General features: G+C 43.7%; 2 protein-coding genes across 2 annotated transcripts; one reads left to right on the top strand and one right to left on the bottom strand.

Moving 5' to 3' along the window:
* Nucleotides 1-801: 801 nt before the first annotated feature.
* Nucleotides 802-4742, bottom strand: trir (telomerase RNA component interacting RNase). The gene is made up of 3 exons (XM_006631613.3): nucleotides 3727-4742; nucleotides 3055-3132; nucleotides 802-2241 (listed from the first exon to the last, which is right to left on the bottom strand). Exons 1-3 carry the CDS (start codon nucleotides 4000-4002, stop codon nucleotides 2134-2136), a joined length of 462 nt encoding a protein of 153 aa, XP_006631676.1. The 5' UTR covers nucleotides 4003-4742; the 3' UTR covers nucleotides 802-2133.
* Nucleotides 4743-5831: 1089 nt separating this feature from the next.
* On the top strand, nucleotides 5832-14570 carry get3 (guided entry of tail-anchored proteins factor 3, ATPase). The gene is made up of 7 exons (XM_006631492.3): nucleotides 5832-6074; nucleotides 8748-8895; nucleotides 9231-9379; nucleotides 10363-10513; nucleotides 11641-11748; nucleotides 12700-12897; nucleotides 14133-14570. The coding sequence occupies exons 1-7, from the start codon at nucleotides 5932-5934 to the stop codon at nucleotides 14259-14261; spliced, it is 1026 nt and encodes a 341-aa protein (XP_006631555.1). The 5' UTR covers nucleotides 5832-5931; the 3' UTR covers nucleotides 14262-14570.
* The last annotated feature ends 1529 nt before the right edge of the window (nucleotides 14571-16099 follow it).

The raw sequence follows: 16099 nt of genomic DNA, 5'->3' as shown, positions 1-16099 counted from the left end.
ACCTGGATGATGTGACGGCAGCCATAGTGCGCCAGAACACTCACCACACATCAGCTATCAGTGGGGAGGAGAGCAGAGCAATGAAGCCAATTCAGAGATGGGTTTAGGAGGCCATGAATGGTAAGGGCCAATGGGAAATTTGGCCAGGACGCCGGGGCTACACCCCTACTCTTTTTGAGAGACGCCCTGGGATTTTTAATGACCACAGAAAGTCAGGACCTCGGTTTTACGTCTCATTCGAAGGACGGCGCCTTCGAATGAGGGGCATTAGGACCCACCTGGACCACAGGGTGAGCGACACCTGCTGGCCCCAAAGTTTTCATCTTAAAGTTGCAGAATATTCTGAAAATACTCTACCTCGAGTCTGGTATGCTTGGTTAAGATCACTTAATACATTTAAGTGTACTAATCTTGTATTGCATAAATATATGGTCAAACACCTAATTAAAGTAATTATTTTCTGAGCTGAACTTTACATTTCTTTACCTTTCTGAGGTCATCAACTGAAGAAGAAGTTTTTAATTATGAAAGAAACAAAAGGGAGATTCCCACATTTAATAACAATGAGGTTTAATCACTAATAATGTCAGGGTTCAGGTCTGTAACTAAGCCCTTGTGGCCTTGTATTGAAAACCTAATACTGACTCAGTGAAAAGAACAAGGGGGAAAATACCACTGTTAATATATAATTGTTACCGTAAGACAGAAGCATATTTCAACAGCCACTTAACATCATGGACTTGACATAACATATTCCCTATCATACAGCCAGGCCAAGGAAAAGCAGGAGTACAAAATAACTGTAAATCCAAATACTGAATTTTATTTTTTTTCCCATTTCATGTGGATACAAGCCATCACAAATGTAAAAAAAAAAAGATGTAGGCCAATGAAAAATAACAATGCTACACCATTACAGTTAAAATCACTGGAGAAAAGTGGAGCACACACAGTGGGCATGTGAATTTGTCACTGTGTGCAGGGGGTGTTGTCTGTGTGAAACAACTGAAGGGGGACTGCACCTTACACACAGCACTCTGTATCCTTCTCGCACGGCAACACCCCTCTGAACGAGAGGGCGGCAGAAGAGGATTCTGGGTAGGGATACTTGTCAATACCCAGGAAATTCTGCTCCTTGTGTTTCCACAGATAAGAGTGACTAAAGCCATCACCATAGGCCCTGACCCCCCAGCACTCTGGAGTAATGGGTGTAGGAACCTTAACTGCTGCTCCCCCCTGGTCACTGCCAAAAAATTAGGATGCATTACAAAACCGAACCCAGCAAAAAAAAAAGGTCAATGCTTAAGAGTGAACACTTACAGAAAGTTCAGATTGGCTAATCTCATTATATTTTGAACTGGAAACTGAGAAAATGTGCCTTTTTTCTTAATTCCATCAGTTACTAATCAAGAGACCCAATTCCTATTTATTTAAACTGACAAAGTTCATTGTTTTTTGAATGAATTGACGACACCCAGGCAGGCATTTTCTTGAAAGCTCAAGATGATGCACATAAAGTCTGTCATTAGCTTTTCAGTCTGTTGTCTGCACCCTGAATCCCATACCGCAAGACAACACTGTGACAGCATGCTAACCACAGCCCTTCAGCCAAGCTGATCTGTTAAATCATCACAACTCCAGAGACAAAAAGCACCACTTGGAGCCGGCGTGTGTGGTATAACGTCAGTTTTTACTCCACAAGGGTTCAAGTTACATTAAATTTTATGGAGGAGAAACAGGCTGGGCAAACCAAAATACAGTAATGTTATGAGGCAAAGACTAGCTTCCCCACAAAACAAGGGGTTTGCAGTGGCTAAGCAAAGTACCATAACAAACAGGGAAAAAAAAACATACTACAGTCAACTACATCAGTTCCCCCAGCAAAGTAAGCAAAGATGTTTTTGCATTTAAAAGAAAAAAAATTCCAATTCTTACACCAAGACCTTGGGATCCTTTTCTGAAATGTATGGAAAGACGCAGATTGCTATGCATACATGGTAGGCAGTGTTAGGAGAACACCGGGCTGCTGGAGTTGATCTATTTTTCCCTCTCCTCCAGCAACAGCGTACGGGTAGCTGATCGAGCTGTCCTGAACAGAGAGATCGGAGGCAGGTGAACGGGGGGCTCAAGAGTTTATTTGACAAGAGGCCTAGTTTTGTCATCGTCGCCACACTGGTGGGCTTTGTATTTTTTGACCTCTGCCATGTATTTAGCCCATGCGTCTCCTTTACTTGTATCAATCTGAAAGGAAGAAAAAAGAAAGAGTAAAAATAAGTTAACCTTATAACACACACTCCCACTACCTGCACAAAAATAAAAAGCCAAGCTTGATATAGTTCTTCAACAGCACTTCTAGCACGGACTTAGAATGTAGGCAATTGTGTTGAACATGACCAGACCCAGTCTATGGTGTAATAAGGAACGAGTTAAAGAGTCACAGGTGTGATGAACAAAACAGCCACCCACATCCTTAAAGATCGTTTCCTGGAATCTCTCAAGGAGTGACTGGATACGATTCTCAAATGGTACGTCCAGTCATAAGCGAAGTTATGCAGCAAACCTGTCTAGCGAAGTTAATAATAATGACAACACGGGGCACTGAAAAACCCCTTTCTTCTCAGCTCAGTCTGAAGTCCTTCTACATCAGCCAACAGCAGGTGCTTACTCTTCATGCTCATTAACCAAGTCAATCAGCACAGTCAGGCAGGCAAAGCGCATGAAATTCGATTTCTGTCCGCACCATCGGTGCAGATCTATTGCAAGAGTACCTGCATCCTAAAATCCCAAGGATGACATTCCTACAAAACCAGACTCGTTATTGGAAGACATTTTGGCACCACTCTGACCCAAAGCGACGTGCGCTGGGTACCCTTTTATACAGGAGTGAAGCACCTCACTCCCAGGTACTCTCCCCCCCCTTACCAAACCAGAATTTGAAGCTTCTCAGCCCAAGTTTAAATCCTAATAATCTAATCCGCACCGAAACCTTCCAGTTTTTCACTGCAGAAAAAACAAAACAGTAAAGACCACAAACAGCCTCCCCCCGCCACTTACGTCAGTGTCTTGCTTTTGCTTCTTGGCTACCATTCCAGTCTTGAGGGCTAGCTTGGCTCCACCTCGCCGTTTGCCCACCTGGGTTAAGGACAGAAGACTGCAACCGTTACACGAGCCCCTTTCAGGACCTTTGGCAATGATGGCCACTACATAACGGAACAAGGAGCCTACAGTTAGATCTCATCAAACCACACCTGCCAGGCCACCAAGCCCCCCCTCAAGCTGTGGTATAGCTTACAGGGCCTTTTCGTCCCTAACATAAACGCCGAGACACAAGAGACAAGAGAGAGAAGGGAGGGAAAGGGTTAACGTGAACACATGGTCGACCTGTCCTGTTGGCTTAACCCCGACTGGAAAACAGCACCACGTTTTCTGTTTTTATCCAAAAAGAAAAAAAAAAACACTCCTGGACAATGACGTATTGAGCAGCATTGTAGCGTTTTAAAAAGCAGGTAACCTCACAAGACAGGCCAATAAAAAGCTCTTGGGGGTTGCACTTAATATGCACGTATGGGTTTCGTTTCTGGAATAACTTAAAACCAACGTAGTTCGTAAAAACAATGTCGCAGCCAAGACCACCATATATATATGTTTAATTTAGAAAACTGTCCACTCAGATACGCCGAAATCAACAATACATTCGCTTGTTTGTTAAACTACCAAACCCCTTACAATGCTCGTCACGCTAAATGGCTTCTTTTCCTGTGTCCGCTGTCCCTCCTGCGTCGTTCCCTTGTCGCCCTGTCCCTGCTGGGTTTCAGTCTTCCGTTTCTCTTCCTCCATCTTCTTCTTAAACATTTCTAAAAAGCTGCCGTCGTTGGCGAAGACGTTGGATCCCGTCGCCGCCCCGACATTAGGGCTGGATGGAGAGCCGGGGCTGTTGGTGCTGGAGTCGCTCCCGCAACTGTGTTGGTTAGTTTTACAACTCGAGGTGCGCTGTGGGTCCATTTTTGTCGCTCTTTTAATAAAGGTGTTCCTCCTTTTAATCCCACTTCCCCCTGATTAGTTTTCTCTCCAGAGGTCGGCTTTTATCGGTATTGAGACAAATACTGTTTCGTTGTTTTTTTCCGTATCCCTTTAAAACACACCCGACACTACAGGCTCAATCTCCGACTAAATCTGATGTTTTTTTGTAAGCAGACGTATCTTTAGCTACGCCACGATCGAAATCTCTGCGTTATCAAGGTGGTAATTATCGTCACGAACGTAATAACACACCTTTTAATCGCTGTTTACCGCCTACGGTTTAAAACATACATCGGTTGTCGGTGCCCACTATATATTTACTGAGAGAACCCGCAGAAACCAAACCAAAAACATCCACTAAACGTTAATGTAACTAGTCGATAAAACCGATCACAGTCCAGAGTATCTGCTAAATACTCATGTAAACGTTGATTTTCTCTGTATTATTCCTCACGAAAATTATGGTCTTCGCCAATTTTGTTTTTTTTTCTAGAAGTTTTTCTTCTTTCTCTTGCCGTCGGCCATCTTGGATTTCCAGTACGTCCCCTCAAGCACAGCGTTGCTCTGGTTTTACAAAGTTCATAGAGAAACTGGCGCCATTGTGGTTCAGGCACTGGAGTTGCCTGACCGTAATATTGAATGCAGCAACTTGAGCCAAAATGGACACCCCAACACCCCTTTTCTGTTTGCTTCAAACCGAGGACCCCGACTATTCACTTTGCGACACTTAACGAGAGGGCCAATTGGATCGTACAAATCAGGATCGTTACCATGGATGGCCGTGAATTGAAAGGAAATGGGCCAATAATTAAAGAGTACTGGAATTAACACTATGTCGCAAAACCAAAATTAATGTGTTTTTATTTGGTGACCTCGTGAAATTCCGAATAAATGTGATGTTATCTTACTGTGTTGAAAAAAAATTAAAAAAACCAATGAATGAAAAAATGCTAGAAGTATTACTTCTGGTTCTGGATGTAAATACGATGTTTATAAAACGGAAATTAATTTCTTCCCGTAAAATGCTCTTTATATTGAGGTATCATCGGTTAAACTTTCACTTGATAAATTGTGTTCACGCTTAGTTTATTAACAGAGATCTAATGGGGGGGATAATGCATGTCTCTTCATATAAGAAATCCAAAAAGAAATGAACAGAAGAGCTCTATTCTTAAACATTTTCCTCTAGGGGACAGAAGATAAGACGTTTATCTTATCCTAAGAAGTCGGCCATAGAAAGCCAATCTGAACAGGTTTAACACGGAAACTGGGTGTAATATCTAAATCAGCAGAGGTTCGACTGTGTTATAAATCCATGGCAGATGTACACTAGTGCCTATATTATTCCAGAAACAAAATGGCCACCTGTTTACTATCGGGGGACGCATTCGTTGTGTCAAAAACCACAGTCATCCATTCTGTACATTAGGTTGCTAGTTGTGTATTAATCTGAGTAGTATCAGCTTCTACAACAGGGCTCGAAAGCGTTATTTTTCACTATCAGTACCCTTTGTGTAGAGAAATTTCTCCTTTTTCAGTTTTAATATAATTTTCTTTTTTTTCTGTTGTTTCTGTCTCACTGTTAATTGTGATCTATACTTACTAATTTTGAATTATTATATATATACAGTATATTCATAATGATTTCTGGAATATTCCCACCCTATCTTCACCCTTTCTATTGAAAAGTGGTATATACCGTGACGCACAAAAGGAAACACGACGTAGACATTTGGCCTCCATGTTGGCTCCGCTACCAGAGAATCTGTGATTAGTCGCCTAACTAATCGGGGCTTTGTCGATGAGCCAAAATGGCGCCCATAGCTGCTTCCTGATCGTCCGTCCACCCACCCACCCCTACCTACTATAACATTTGGTAGGCGCCAGTACCCTGACTGACCCGGTTTCAAGATGGCAGCGGCAATGGAAGAGGAATTTGAAGATGCACCTGATGTTGAACCGCTAGAACCGACGCTGAAAAACATTATCGAGCAGAAGTCGCTGAAATGGATATTTGTTGGAGGCAAAGGCGGCGTAGGCAAAACAACTTGCAGGTACGTCAAAATGGCCGAGTCCATTCAAAATCCAAACCGCCTGCGCCGTCTTGCTGTGTTCCGTACTGTTACTACGATACTGTAGTTTTATTAGTTTTTTCCTTCCTTCCTTCGCATGTGAACTTGTAACCTGAAACGCAAACCGACGAGAGCAGAGTTTCATCCCTGTTAACGTGAACTGCAGCGCCTTGATTGTGTCGTCGCTGTCAGGGCGACCTGGATGTATGATTTACAACTGTCAGTTTTGCAGCGCCGTGAATGAAGCACCTTAGATAACCTGGGCCGTTTTTTCTCGGCTGCAAATGATTGGAAAGATCGAACCTGCTCGAAAATGTGCAGTCAAGTTATTTAAAATGAATTAGCCCAATTCCACTGACTTGTCAACCTGCAACATGAAGTGGTCTTGTTGTTATTTAGCAAGCGTAAGCTATGAATTAGTATTTTTCTAACAAAACAACTCACGCAATACAGATAAATGTATGACTGTAATCTGTCCAGGATCTGCGGGGTTCGTTATATTATAATACAAATATATTTTATTGGCTGTACGCAATGACAACAATTAGCTGCGCATAAGATTTCATGGTCAGCACACGCGTTACCTTGCTAGAGCACTGTATGATTTTGGGATACAGGGGTTCGGGGAGCAGAGTAGAGTAGAATTCCGATTCCGGGACTTGTTCTGTCTGAAGGCGTACGAGCCGTGATGAAGCAATTGACAATGAAACACCTGCTCTCCAATCACAAAACAAGTTTTTAATACAGTATTAATTCTAGAATAGGTTTTCACAAGCCTCCATTTATTTTAGAAAAGGGGGCAATTTGAAGTATCAGTGAGCACATCTGCTTAAAGTTAGGTAAGCACTACTGCTAAGAGAGCAGGAAATGAACTCAAAGTGAGTTCATTTTGCTAGCTAATGTGTTACCCAATTGTTTTGGTGTCTTGTTTTGTTAAGTCAAAGGCGGCAGCCGTAGAGAAAGATACAGATGATCAGCTAGAACTAAAACATGTGCTCTAATGCAGAGATTCAGCTTTTTTGCCTTATCATATATCAAATGTAGAGAGTGCACAGCTGATCTGAAAAGAAAGTAATATATTAAGTTCTTTTACTAGAAAAGTTCTTTTTTGGGTGACTGGTTTTTCTGAAGACATTTTCTGCATCAGCAGTAACGAAGTGCTGTTTCACGCTCTGAGCTGTGGGGCGAAGCATTCTTCTGCCTCGTTGATCACTTCACACACATGTTTTTAAGGAGTTCCTTTCAATTTCTGCAGAAATGAGATTGATTTAACCATTTAACAATGATTAAATAACGTTGTGCTTATGCTTAAGAGAGACTGATCAGTTGCCTCTCCTTTGTATAAAGGAGGCCTTGTTCACAGATTGCTTGTAAAAACTAGAGAACAGAACAGTGTGTTTACTTCTAGCATGCAGGCAGTTAACCTTCCGGTTGCTGACCCAAAACCTTAGTAGCGCAAAGTCTTGAAAACACGCTGTATTTATCATGTGAGAATACCAGCATGATGGGTTTTACTTAATCACGCAAAACCAGGAATTTGAAACACTGTAGAAAATCTTTGCTTCCTGTGTCTCGAAGCACATTGCTGACTGAGTCTGTGACTCAAGTAAACAGGCTGGGCTTGCCAACATGACATCTAAAGATATGTAAAGTTACCAAGAACCGCTTCTGTTACCACTGGTGTGAGAAAGGAGGCCTTCAGCCCACCGTGCTTGTTTGGTGGCTGTAGGTTTATTGGTTTTGGGATCTTAACCAGGTTTGTCTTTAAGGATCCCAGTGATCCCAGGGAGTCCCCTTCAACTATATGGATGTCCCAGGCACCCATCACTTTTTGTGTAAAGTGTCTTTTTTTTTCCCTCACAGGCACTTTCTTCATCACGTTTCATTATAATGTACAGGAATGACTTTACCTGACTTTATCAGGATTTGCAATGTTTGTCAAGACCCCCTATAATCTCCTTTTTCCTTTAACCACCTTGTGTGCAATGATCTTGTTAGACCCGGAATTATTTCCATGAGCTGTTCTTTGGACTCTGGCCTGTTCAATTGATAAGTGATGCAGTACATCCTTCAAGAGCTGAAGTCTGCAGAACCTGATCTTAGAGAGCCACAGCGTCTTCGGGCCCACAATTTAAATCTCTCTCAGCTTTGAGCAGTTTAATTGGATGCATTATTAGCTTCACTAGTACAGCTGATCTCAGCTTCGAGATTTTGGTTCATTAGAAAATATGAAACTGCTGCAACAATTGCAGTACTGTGGCTCTCCTCAATGGGTTACAGGTTTCTCTTCTAGGAGCTGAAATTAAACAGTAAGCAGAAATGCTGATGATTTTTAATCTTTGAACCCCTAAGAAGGCACAAGTGGGTGCTGAGTGGAAATGCATGTAAAACTGAGAACGGGAGCATTTTTACACAGAGGGTAGTGGGAGTGTGGAACAAGCTACCCAGCCATGTTATTGAAGCCAATATGCTGGCTACTTTCAATTAGTCTGAATCAGATCAATGAGCTATTAAAAAAGTGAATGATCTAGATGGGCATAAAGGTTACAAAAGAGGAGGCCGTTCGTAATATTCCTCTCTGCTGCAGGAAGGCATTGTTGCTACTCGGAGTTTTAAGGAGCTGCAGGTGATGACATTTCTCTCCCTTTGGTGCAGCTGCAGTCTGGCTGTGCAGCTGGCATCGGTACGAGAGAGCGTGCTCATCATCTCCACAGATCCAGCACACAACATCTCGGACGCCTTCGACCAGAAGTTCTCCAAAGTCCCCACCAAAGTCAAAGGCTATGACAACCTCTTTGCTATGGTCAGTACGCCCATACCCAACTGTACGATGTCTAAAGTTGATGTGTGAGGTGGGGGGAGACATGAGGGCATGTGTATATTTAATAACAATTGTAAAAATGTTCTGTCCCATTTGAATTATTTTTTTTTGCTTAAAAATATTTTTTCTGACAGTGCCAGTTGCGCAAGTTTGCTTTGCACTTTCCAGGAAAGTCACAGCTGTTGCCAAGGGAAAGATCTTGTGCTTTTTGTCTTCTCCTGGTATTCAAGACAATGGGGAGCATGAGAAATAAAAGCACTGTGTCCGCTACGTTGTAGCTACATTGTGGCTAAAGGTCTCTGTGTGTGTGTGTGCAGGAGATCGACCCCAGCCTGGGTGTGGCAGAGCTTCCTGATGAGTTCTTTGAGGAAGACAACATGCTCAGCATGGGCAAGAAGATGATGCAGGAGGCCATGAGCGCCTTTCCGGGCATCGACGAGGCCATGAGCTACGCAGAGGTCATGAGGTCAGACCCCTGGGGCGGGCGCGTTTGCAGGCTGCTCCAGCAATGACAGGAGCAGACAGCTTAGGCTTGAGAACACTAGTGACCCCTGCTCTGGTGCATTGCCCAGGCCCTCAACGTTTGTTCGGCTGTAGTCCGTGCCACTGTAGATCTGTGACTTTCCAGTCTCTTAACTACAGAAGTGTTGCTGCATGGCTTAACTGACCCAGGTTGTGAAGATCGCTTCGGTATTAAGGAAAAAGATGGAACAACGACTAGTGTGGACGAAACAAGTATTTAAGTCATCATTTGTGCTTTATCTGCATCAGAGGCTTAGTTAACAGATCTTGCTGCAAAAGCATCTTCTCAGGCTACAGCTTTGCGCTCTCTGAAATTTCCAGATGTCTCTCAGTGGCGGCTGTTCTGCACCTCTGACCTGCCTTTGATCAGCTCTTAATCATATGCCACTCATACCTGAGCTGCACTGACCCCGAGATGTCCCTACTGTAAATATTTTGTTTCCCCAGTTCAAAGTAGCTTCCTTTCCCATCCAGAAATAAAAATTCCTGGAACCTAAAGTGAACCTAAACCTTGAGCAGGAAATGTTGATGGGCTGCAATGTATGTCAAGTGAAATAAAGGCAAGTGTGCTGTTATTGTGCACCAAAAGTAAACAGTGCCCAAAGCATAGCTAGAAACAATTAAGTTACTCTGTACAACATTTATTTTCCATTTCTCAAGGTCAGGGACTTTCTAGAGGATTAAGTCGTTTTTCCAGTTTGCCCCCCAGTGAAGTAGAGGCAGCACTGTGGCAGTTTTGCTAAACATTAGATGTTTAATTATCTCGTCCTCTTTGCTAAATGCTCATTTATTAACCCATGAGAAACAAACAGAAATTGCTTGAAATGCTGCTACTAACCATTTCCTGCTGTTTTGCTCCATTGCTCTAGTTGGGATTTACTGCAAGGCCAGTGATATTTCCCCTCCTGCACTCTCTGTTTCTTCCAGGCTAGTGAAAGGCATGAACTTCTCTGTGGTCGTGTTCGACACTGCCCCTACAGGACACACCCTGCGCTTGCTCAACTTCCCCACCATCGTAGAGCGAGGGCTGGGCAGATTGATGCAGATCAAGAACCAGATCAGTCCCTTCATATCGCAGGTGAGGCAGCCTCTCACTCAAATGAGACCTTCATCGGTTGCTTTGAGTATCCTAGGAAAGAAAACGATCCCCAGGAACTGTCGGACAGTCTCCGACAGTTTGGGGGGGTTTATCCACGGCAGCTCATAAGTAAGCTTGCAGAGATTGTATATCAAGAAGGAGGAACCAAGGCACACAAGTGGAAATCCAAGTACAGGAGGCTTGCCTTTATCCAGGGCATGGTGGTGGGATTGTGGAATGAGCTACCCTGGCACACTGTTGGAGGCTTCTTTCAGGAAACAGCCGGCTATGATTCTTGGATCAGTTAACTACTTACTACAGTGAAGCAAGTTGGCTGGATCATTCATTTGTAACCAGTCTTATGTTCTTATATTCTTGTGTTACTGGGAATTGCATTTTGTATTTTATTCTTTCCCCTTCATTGAGCAGCAGGTTTACCCTCAAAGATTTTGTAAAGAGTCAGAAAATCTGCAGCTGCAACTCATAGTCTGATAACCCATCCATCCATTTACTAGAAATTAGGGCCAGGTCATTGTCCGAGTATACTGCCTACAGTGTTGATGGGCAGCATAGTGGCCTGACTATTAACCGTGTAGAAACACGGCTACAGGGTACTAAGTTTGGTTTTCATCTGGGGCAAATGTCCTTCTGTGTGGAGTCTGCATGTTCTTCCTCAATGACGGTGGACTTCCTCTCACTATTCTGGTTTTCTCCCCTCCCCACACACCCAAAACAATGCAGGGGAGCTTAGACTGGCCTCGAAACCGTGCTCTAAGCATTACACATGCTCTGGTTGCAACTGATGCTTGAGATCACAAGGTGGATTTACGTGTAGCTTTGTGTTAATGAGGAATAAAGCAGTAAAGAGGAAACTTTTTTTCACCATCACAAAAAATAAAACCATGTAAGGAATGCAAGAATTAGCTGTCATGTTTTACGTTTGTGCATTGCAAAATGAGAGAGAAAGAGGAGACGTGAAGGCCAGTCTGGCCAGGATGGAAAAGGAAAGGAGTTGGTCAGAGTATATTAAGTGATCGTTCAATAGGAGCATGAGATGGCAGAGGGGTGTTAAAGTGGGTAAGAGAGAGTACTCTGTTGAGTTTTGCTTCTTTTTGTTTTGTCTCCAGATGTGCAACATGCTGGGCCTGGGTGACATGAACGCAGATCAGCTGGCCTCCAAGCTGGAGGAGACCCTTCCGGTGATCCGCTCCGTCAGCGAGCAGTTCAAGGACCCGGTAAGTGGGGTGCTGACCAGCAGGGGGCGCAGTGAGGTCTGCCTTGTTTTGTTCACAAAATCCAAGGTGATTGTTGTTTTTTTTAACCTTTGCTCCTGCTGCACCGCATGGCCGATCAGCATGATACTAACAGGTTACTAAAAGTCCTTTCAGCTTAAGGCAGTGAAATGGATATCCATCCAAGTGGCCTATTGTGCATCCAGTGCCCAGTAGGCAGAGCACTGCTGGAGTTGGGTTGGGAGTGTTCAGTCAGCCAGAGCTCTCAGTATTCCGGACAACCGCAGCTCCTGACCCTTCCCAATCACCTGCCAGGTCTGGAGCAATGCCAGTGACAGCAGTGCCACCCCTGCCTTTGGCACAGACTTTCCGCCTTCCAGGAAAGTTATTCTTCTAAGACAACAGATGGGTGGACATATTGGAGGAGAGTGTCTACAGACCCTCTACAGGCTTTTAAGTGGCTACAGGAGCGCTTTGCTTGAAAGCCGTGGTTTATAAAACCAGAAACTCCAGATTGGTGGTGTATTTAAGATCTTAACTGCACTGGGTCAGATGCTCCCCCCCACCAGCTGAACCCATAAGTGGTTTAAATACAGCACATTGATGTACAGGCATGAAGATATTGCTTTGTGTTGTTAATTGGCTTACATCCCATCCCTTACCTTAACACTGCATGAATAAATGGGGAGTTCCTTTCTACATCTTTTCACAAGAAAGAGTAAAATATTCCAAACTCTGCAAAGGTCGTTTTTTGGTTGGCCTGTCTCTAAAGGGTATCTGTGCAGCTGGTGCCAGAAATAAAAATAACGTTTAGTTGCAACGTACAGACTGGTTTGTTAAACTAAAGAGCAAAGTGCTTTATTTTAAGAAATAGTTTATTTTAATATCCCCTGGGCTGTTAATGCGATCCTGTTGGCCTGACTCATGAGCGCTTTCTCGGGGAACCCCTCCCAGGAACAGACCACGTTCATCTGCGTGTGCATCGCCGAGTTCCTCTCGCTCTACGAGACTGAGCGGCTCATCCAGGAGCTGGCCAAGTGCAAGATCGACACCCACAACATCATCGTCAACCAGCTGGTGTTCCCCGATGCGGAGAGGCCCTGCAAGATGTGCGAGGCTCGCCACAAGATCCAATCCAAGTACCTCGACCAGGTAACCCTTCCACCCCACGATCACCTCGAAATCAGGAGCCTCATCTTTTTTTTTAGCGATCAGCATTTCAAATCGCAGCTGAGTTGTTTCTGTACGCGTCACAATTTATTTGTGCCATCTCCAGCCTGGAGTACACAGAGAATCAGTGTGTGATTATACCATCAAATATGGAACAGTGATATAATGTACAGTATATGCTTGCCTTGGTTACCAAATACACTCATTTTATACAGCAGATGACAGAAATATAGATGAAGGTGCTTATCCTATTGAATATCCTTAATTACGTTGATCACAGGATATGATGCTGCCTTCATCTTTAAATGTACAGCACTTGACCCATGGCCCTCTATGACTTTGAAAATCAATCCCTCAGCTGTTGTGATGTTGTAACGAATGCTTATAAAAGGAGCAAAGTATTTATCCAATCCCTACCTAGTTTTCCTGCTAGTATTGATTAGTCCCAATAAACAGGGCCTAGATTGAAAAATACAGAAAGGAATAAGTCTCGCCTTGAATTGGAAGTTTTTAACAGGTGTCTTTTCTGTGCATCAGGGCTGCAGCCCTTCACTTTAGCTTCGTTCTAGAATTTTGCAAAAGATCCTTAAATAATAATTGGCAGGATGGAACTGGTTTTAGCAATCTCTGCAATAAAGTGGATAGGAAAAGAAGCAGAGGTGCAAGTTGAGTAGGTCGGCTTGGTGTGTTGTCGGAACACTAAAAAGAAAGCTTTCAAAAGGAACTGCATGGACATGCCACAGTCTTCTTCTTAGATCTTAGAGGAAGCAGGAGTCTGTTAGGCCATGGCAGGAAGCCTCTGGTTTCTTGTAAATAAGCTTTCAGCAGGGGGATTCTAATGTTGTCTCCTCGCAGGGATCAAGGTCACTTAAATTTCGATCTTTTGTGTTTGTGGCTTCAAGAGGTGGAGCGTAGAAAGTTGAACTGCAGAAGTCAAGAGACGCCCGAGTGTCTTTCGGAGAGCAAGAGGAAATGGCAGGAAGTGCTTTTAAGTCCAAGGAAAGGAGGCGTTTCTTTTCACCAAAGGTTGTGAGAGTCTGGAAGAAGCATCGCAGCCATGTGTCTGAAACCTGTGACGGCTTTGCTTCTTTCAAGGCGCAGATAGATCAATCTGAGCTGTGCAGAGCCAAGCAAGCTCGGTGCGCAGGTAGGATAGGAGTCCAAGAAGGCTGTTCCTCTTTTCTTCTCTTCAAAGTGGGTTTCCCTGTGTGTTTCAGATGGAGGACCTGTACGAAGACTTCCATATCGTGAAGCTGCCCCTGCTGCCACATGAGGTGCGGGGTGCCGACAAGGTCAACACGTTTTCGAAGCAGCTCCTGGAGCCTTACACCCCTCCCACCAAGTGACACGCCCGCCTCCTGCTCCCCCCCAGCAACCCCCCTTCCGCACGGCCACACCGCAACCACTGACCCATGGGGGCACTGGGGGCCAGGTCTCCTTCCGGCTCCAGTGCAGGGAGACGGCATGCCCCCCTCTCCGCCCACCCCGGTGGTCTCTCTTCTCTGTCTCGCTCCTCGAGCATCTCTTCGGCCGGCGAGGCTCCTGGGAGCCACTCAGAGTTGTCCCCTCTCACTATTTACAGGACTCTGACAGGCCCATAACACTAGCAGGGTGCATAGTTGCCGTTGTTGATGAATAAATCGGTTTAAAAAGTTCACTTTGACTGGCTGTGCCTGGATTACCAAAAGATTTATCTGGTAGGTGTGCAGTCCCGCAACAACAGTCTTAACTTAGCAACTCCAGTTACTCCAACACAGGTTTATCGAAAATACCATTTCAAAATAGAACAGAATGCACAGAAACTCTTAGAAAACATTCTCTCCATTTGAGGTTTAGCAACATTTTCAGGCTGCATTTTTTCTATGTATTACAAAGGGTTGAATCTTTGATTAAATGCAGCAGCTGATTCTTTGTACATGTAACATGCTTTGGAATTCTGTATAGTTCACACCATGCTAAGATCAGAGGCGGTCTTTCGTGACCTCTTTTGGCAGTTGTTGCTTTGACACACCCCAGGCTGAGTAAGGAAAGCCATCTTTTATGTAGGACGTTTCCCTGAACTTCGCTTTTTCAAGGAAGGTGGTGAAGCTGAATGGAATTTCTGTGGTTACGGTTTATGCTTGTGTCTGTGCTAAATGATTACTCAGCGAAAAGGGGTTGCTGGTCTTTTAAGGCCTGTGTGCGATTCTTATGAATGGAATACTTGAGAATCCTTGTGAGTACTGTACTTTATTCTGTTACTGTGGTTTAGCGCACTCCTTAACTTGCTGCAAATAATTGAAACTATCAGTCTGGGGGCGTTAGAGACTGGTTTTGGTAGGGTTGTTGCTCTTACTTCTGGAAGAGAGTGCTTGGCCCTGGCATTAGCTTTTGGGCACTGGGGTAGACAACGTCTTCATTTTGCAATGCCTGTCTTGTGTTAGTGCATTAGTTTCATCTTGGGTTTTTGATTCATTTGTTTCCTCTGAATCTTAATTCCTTTATTTTTTTCCTGCTTCCTTTATTTCCAAGAAACCTGTTAGTCTTTCCCACACGAGGAAGAGCTGCTCCAGCAATGTTCTCCTGGGAAATGTCACTAAAAATGGGGCCATTATTTTCTAATACCTCTGTGGCGTAATCAAGGAATTGTTTGCCTGTGTTTAATAGACGTTCTACATCGATGGCTGTTGAGGTGGGCTTTTGCGTTGGTCTTTCTTTTGTACTGCAGAGTTTAAAACCTCAAGTTAATAGTTGAAAGCTGAAGTCCCAGTTTTTGAGACTGATTATTAAATCTGGGTAACAAAATAAATTGATTGACTATGTTGTAAAATTTTACAAATTTGAAATTTAAGTGTAAAATTGCAAACTTTTTGGAAGATACAGTCGCTGTGTTATCGCAGGCAGACGAGAACCCGCTAGTTTTGCCACTGTTGAGTTCTCTTGAATTGATGTTAAAGTGTCCCTTTCTGCTCACTAATCACTATAAGTAACGTTATTTATTATGAGTGTGTTTAAGTTGGCTGGGAGGTTACATTTTTTTTGTTATACTTAAAAGTATCTAGAACACATGTTGCCTTGTATGTGTTGGTTTCATGAAAATATGTACAATTATGTACAATGTAGTAGCAGAATTCGCTTGGTCTAAAGCATGTTTACAATGTAATAGAGATGCTTTTGTGTCACTGGAAATCTTGTTGCCTCATTC

The sequence above is a fragment of the Lepisosteus oculatus genome, chromosome 11 (genome assembly GCF_040954835.1).
Source record: "Lepisosteus oculatus isolate fLepOcu1 chromosome 11, fLepOcu1.hap2, whole genome shotgun sequence".
In the NCBI taxonomy this organism is placed as follows: Eukaryota; Metazoa; Chordata; class Actinopteri; order Semionotiformes; family Lepisosteidae; genus Lepisosteus; species Lepisosteus oculatus.
This window is presented reverse-complemented; position numbering and strand designations above follow the sequence as displayed.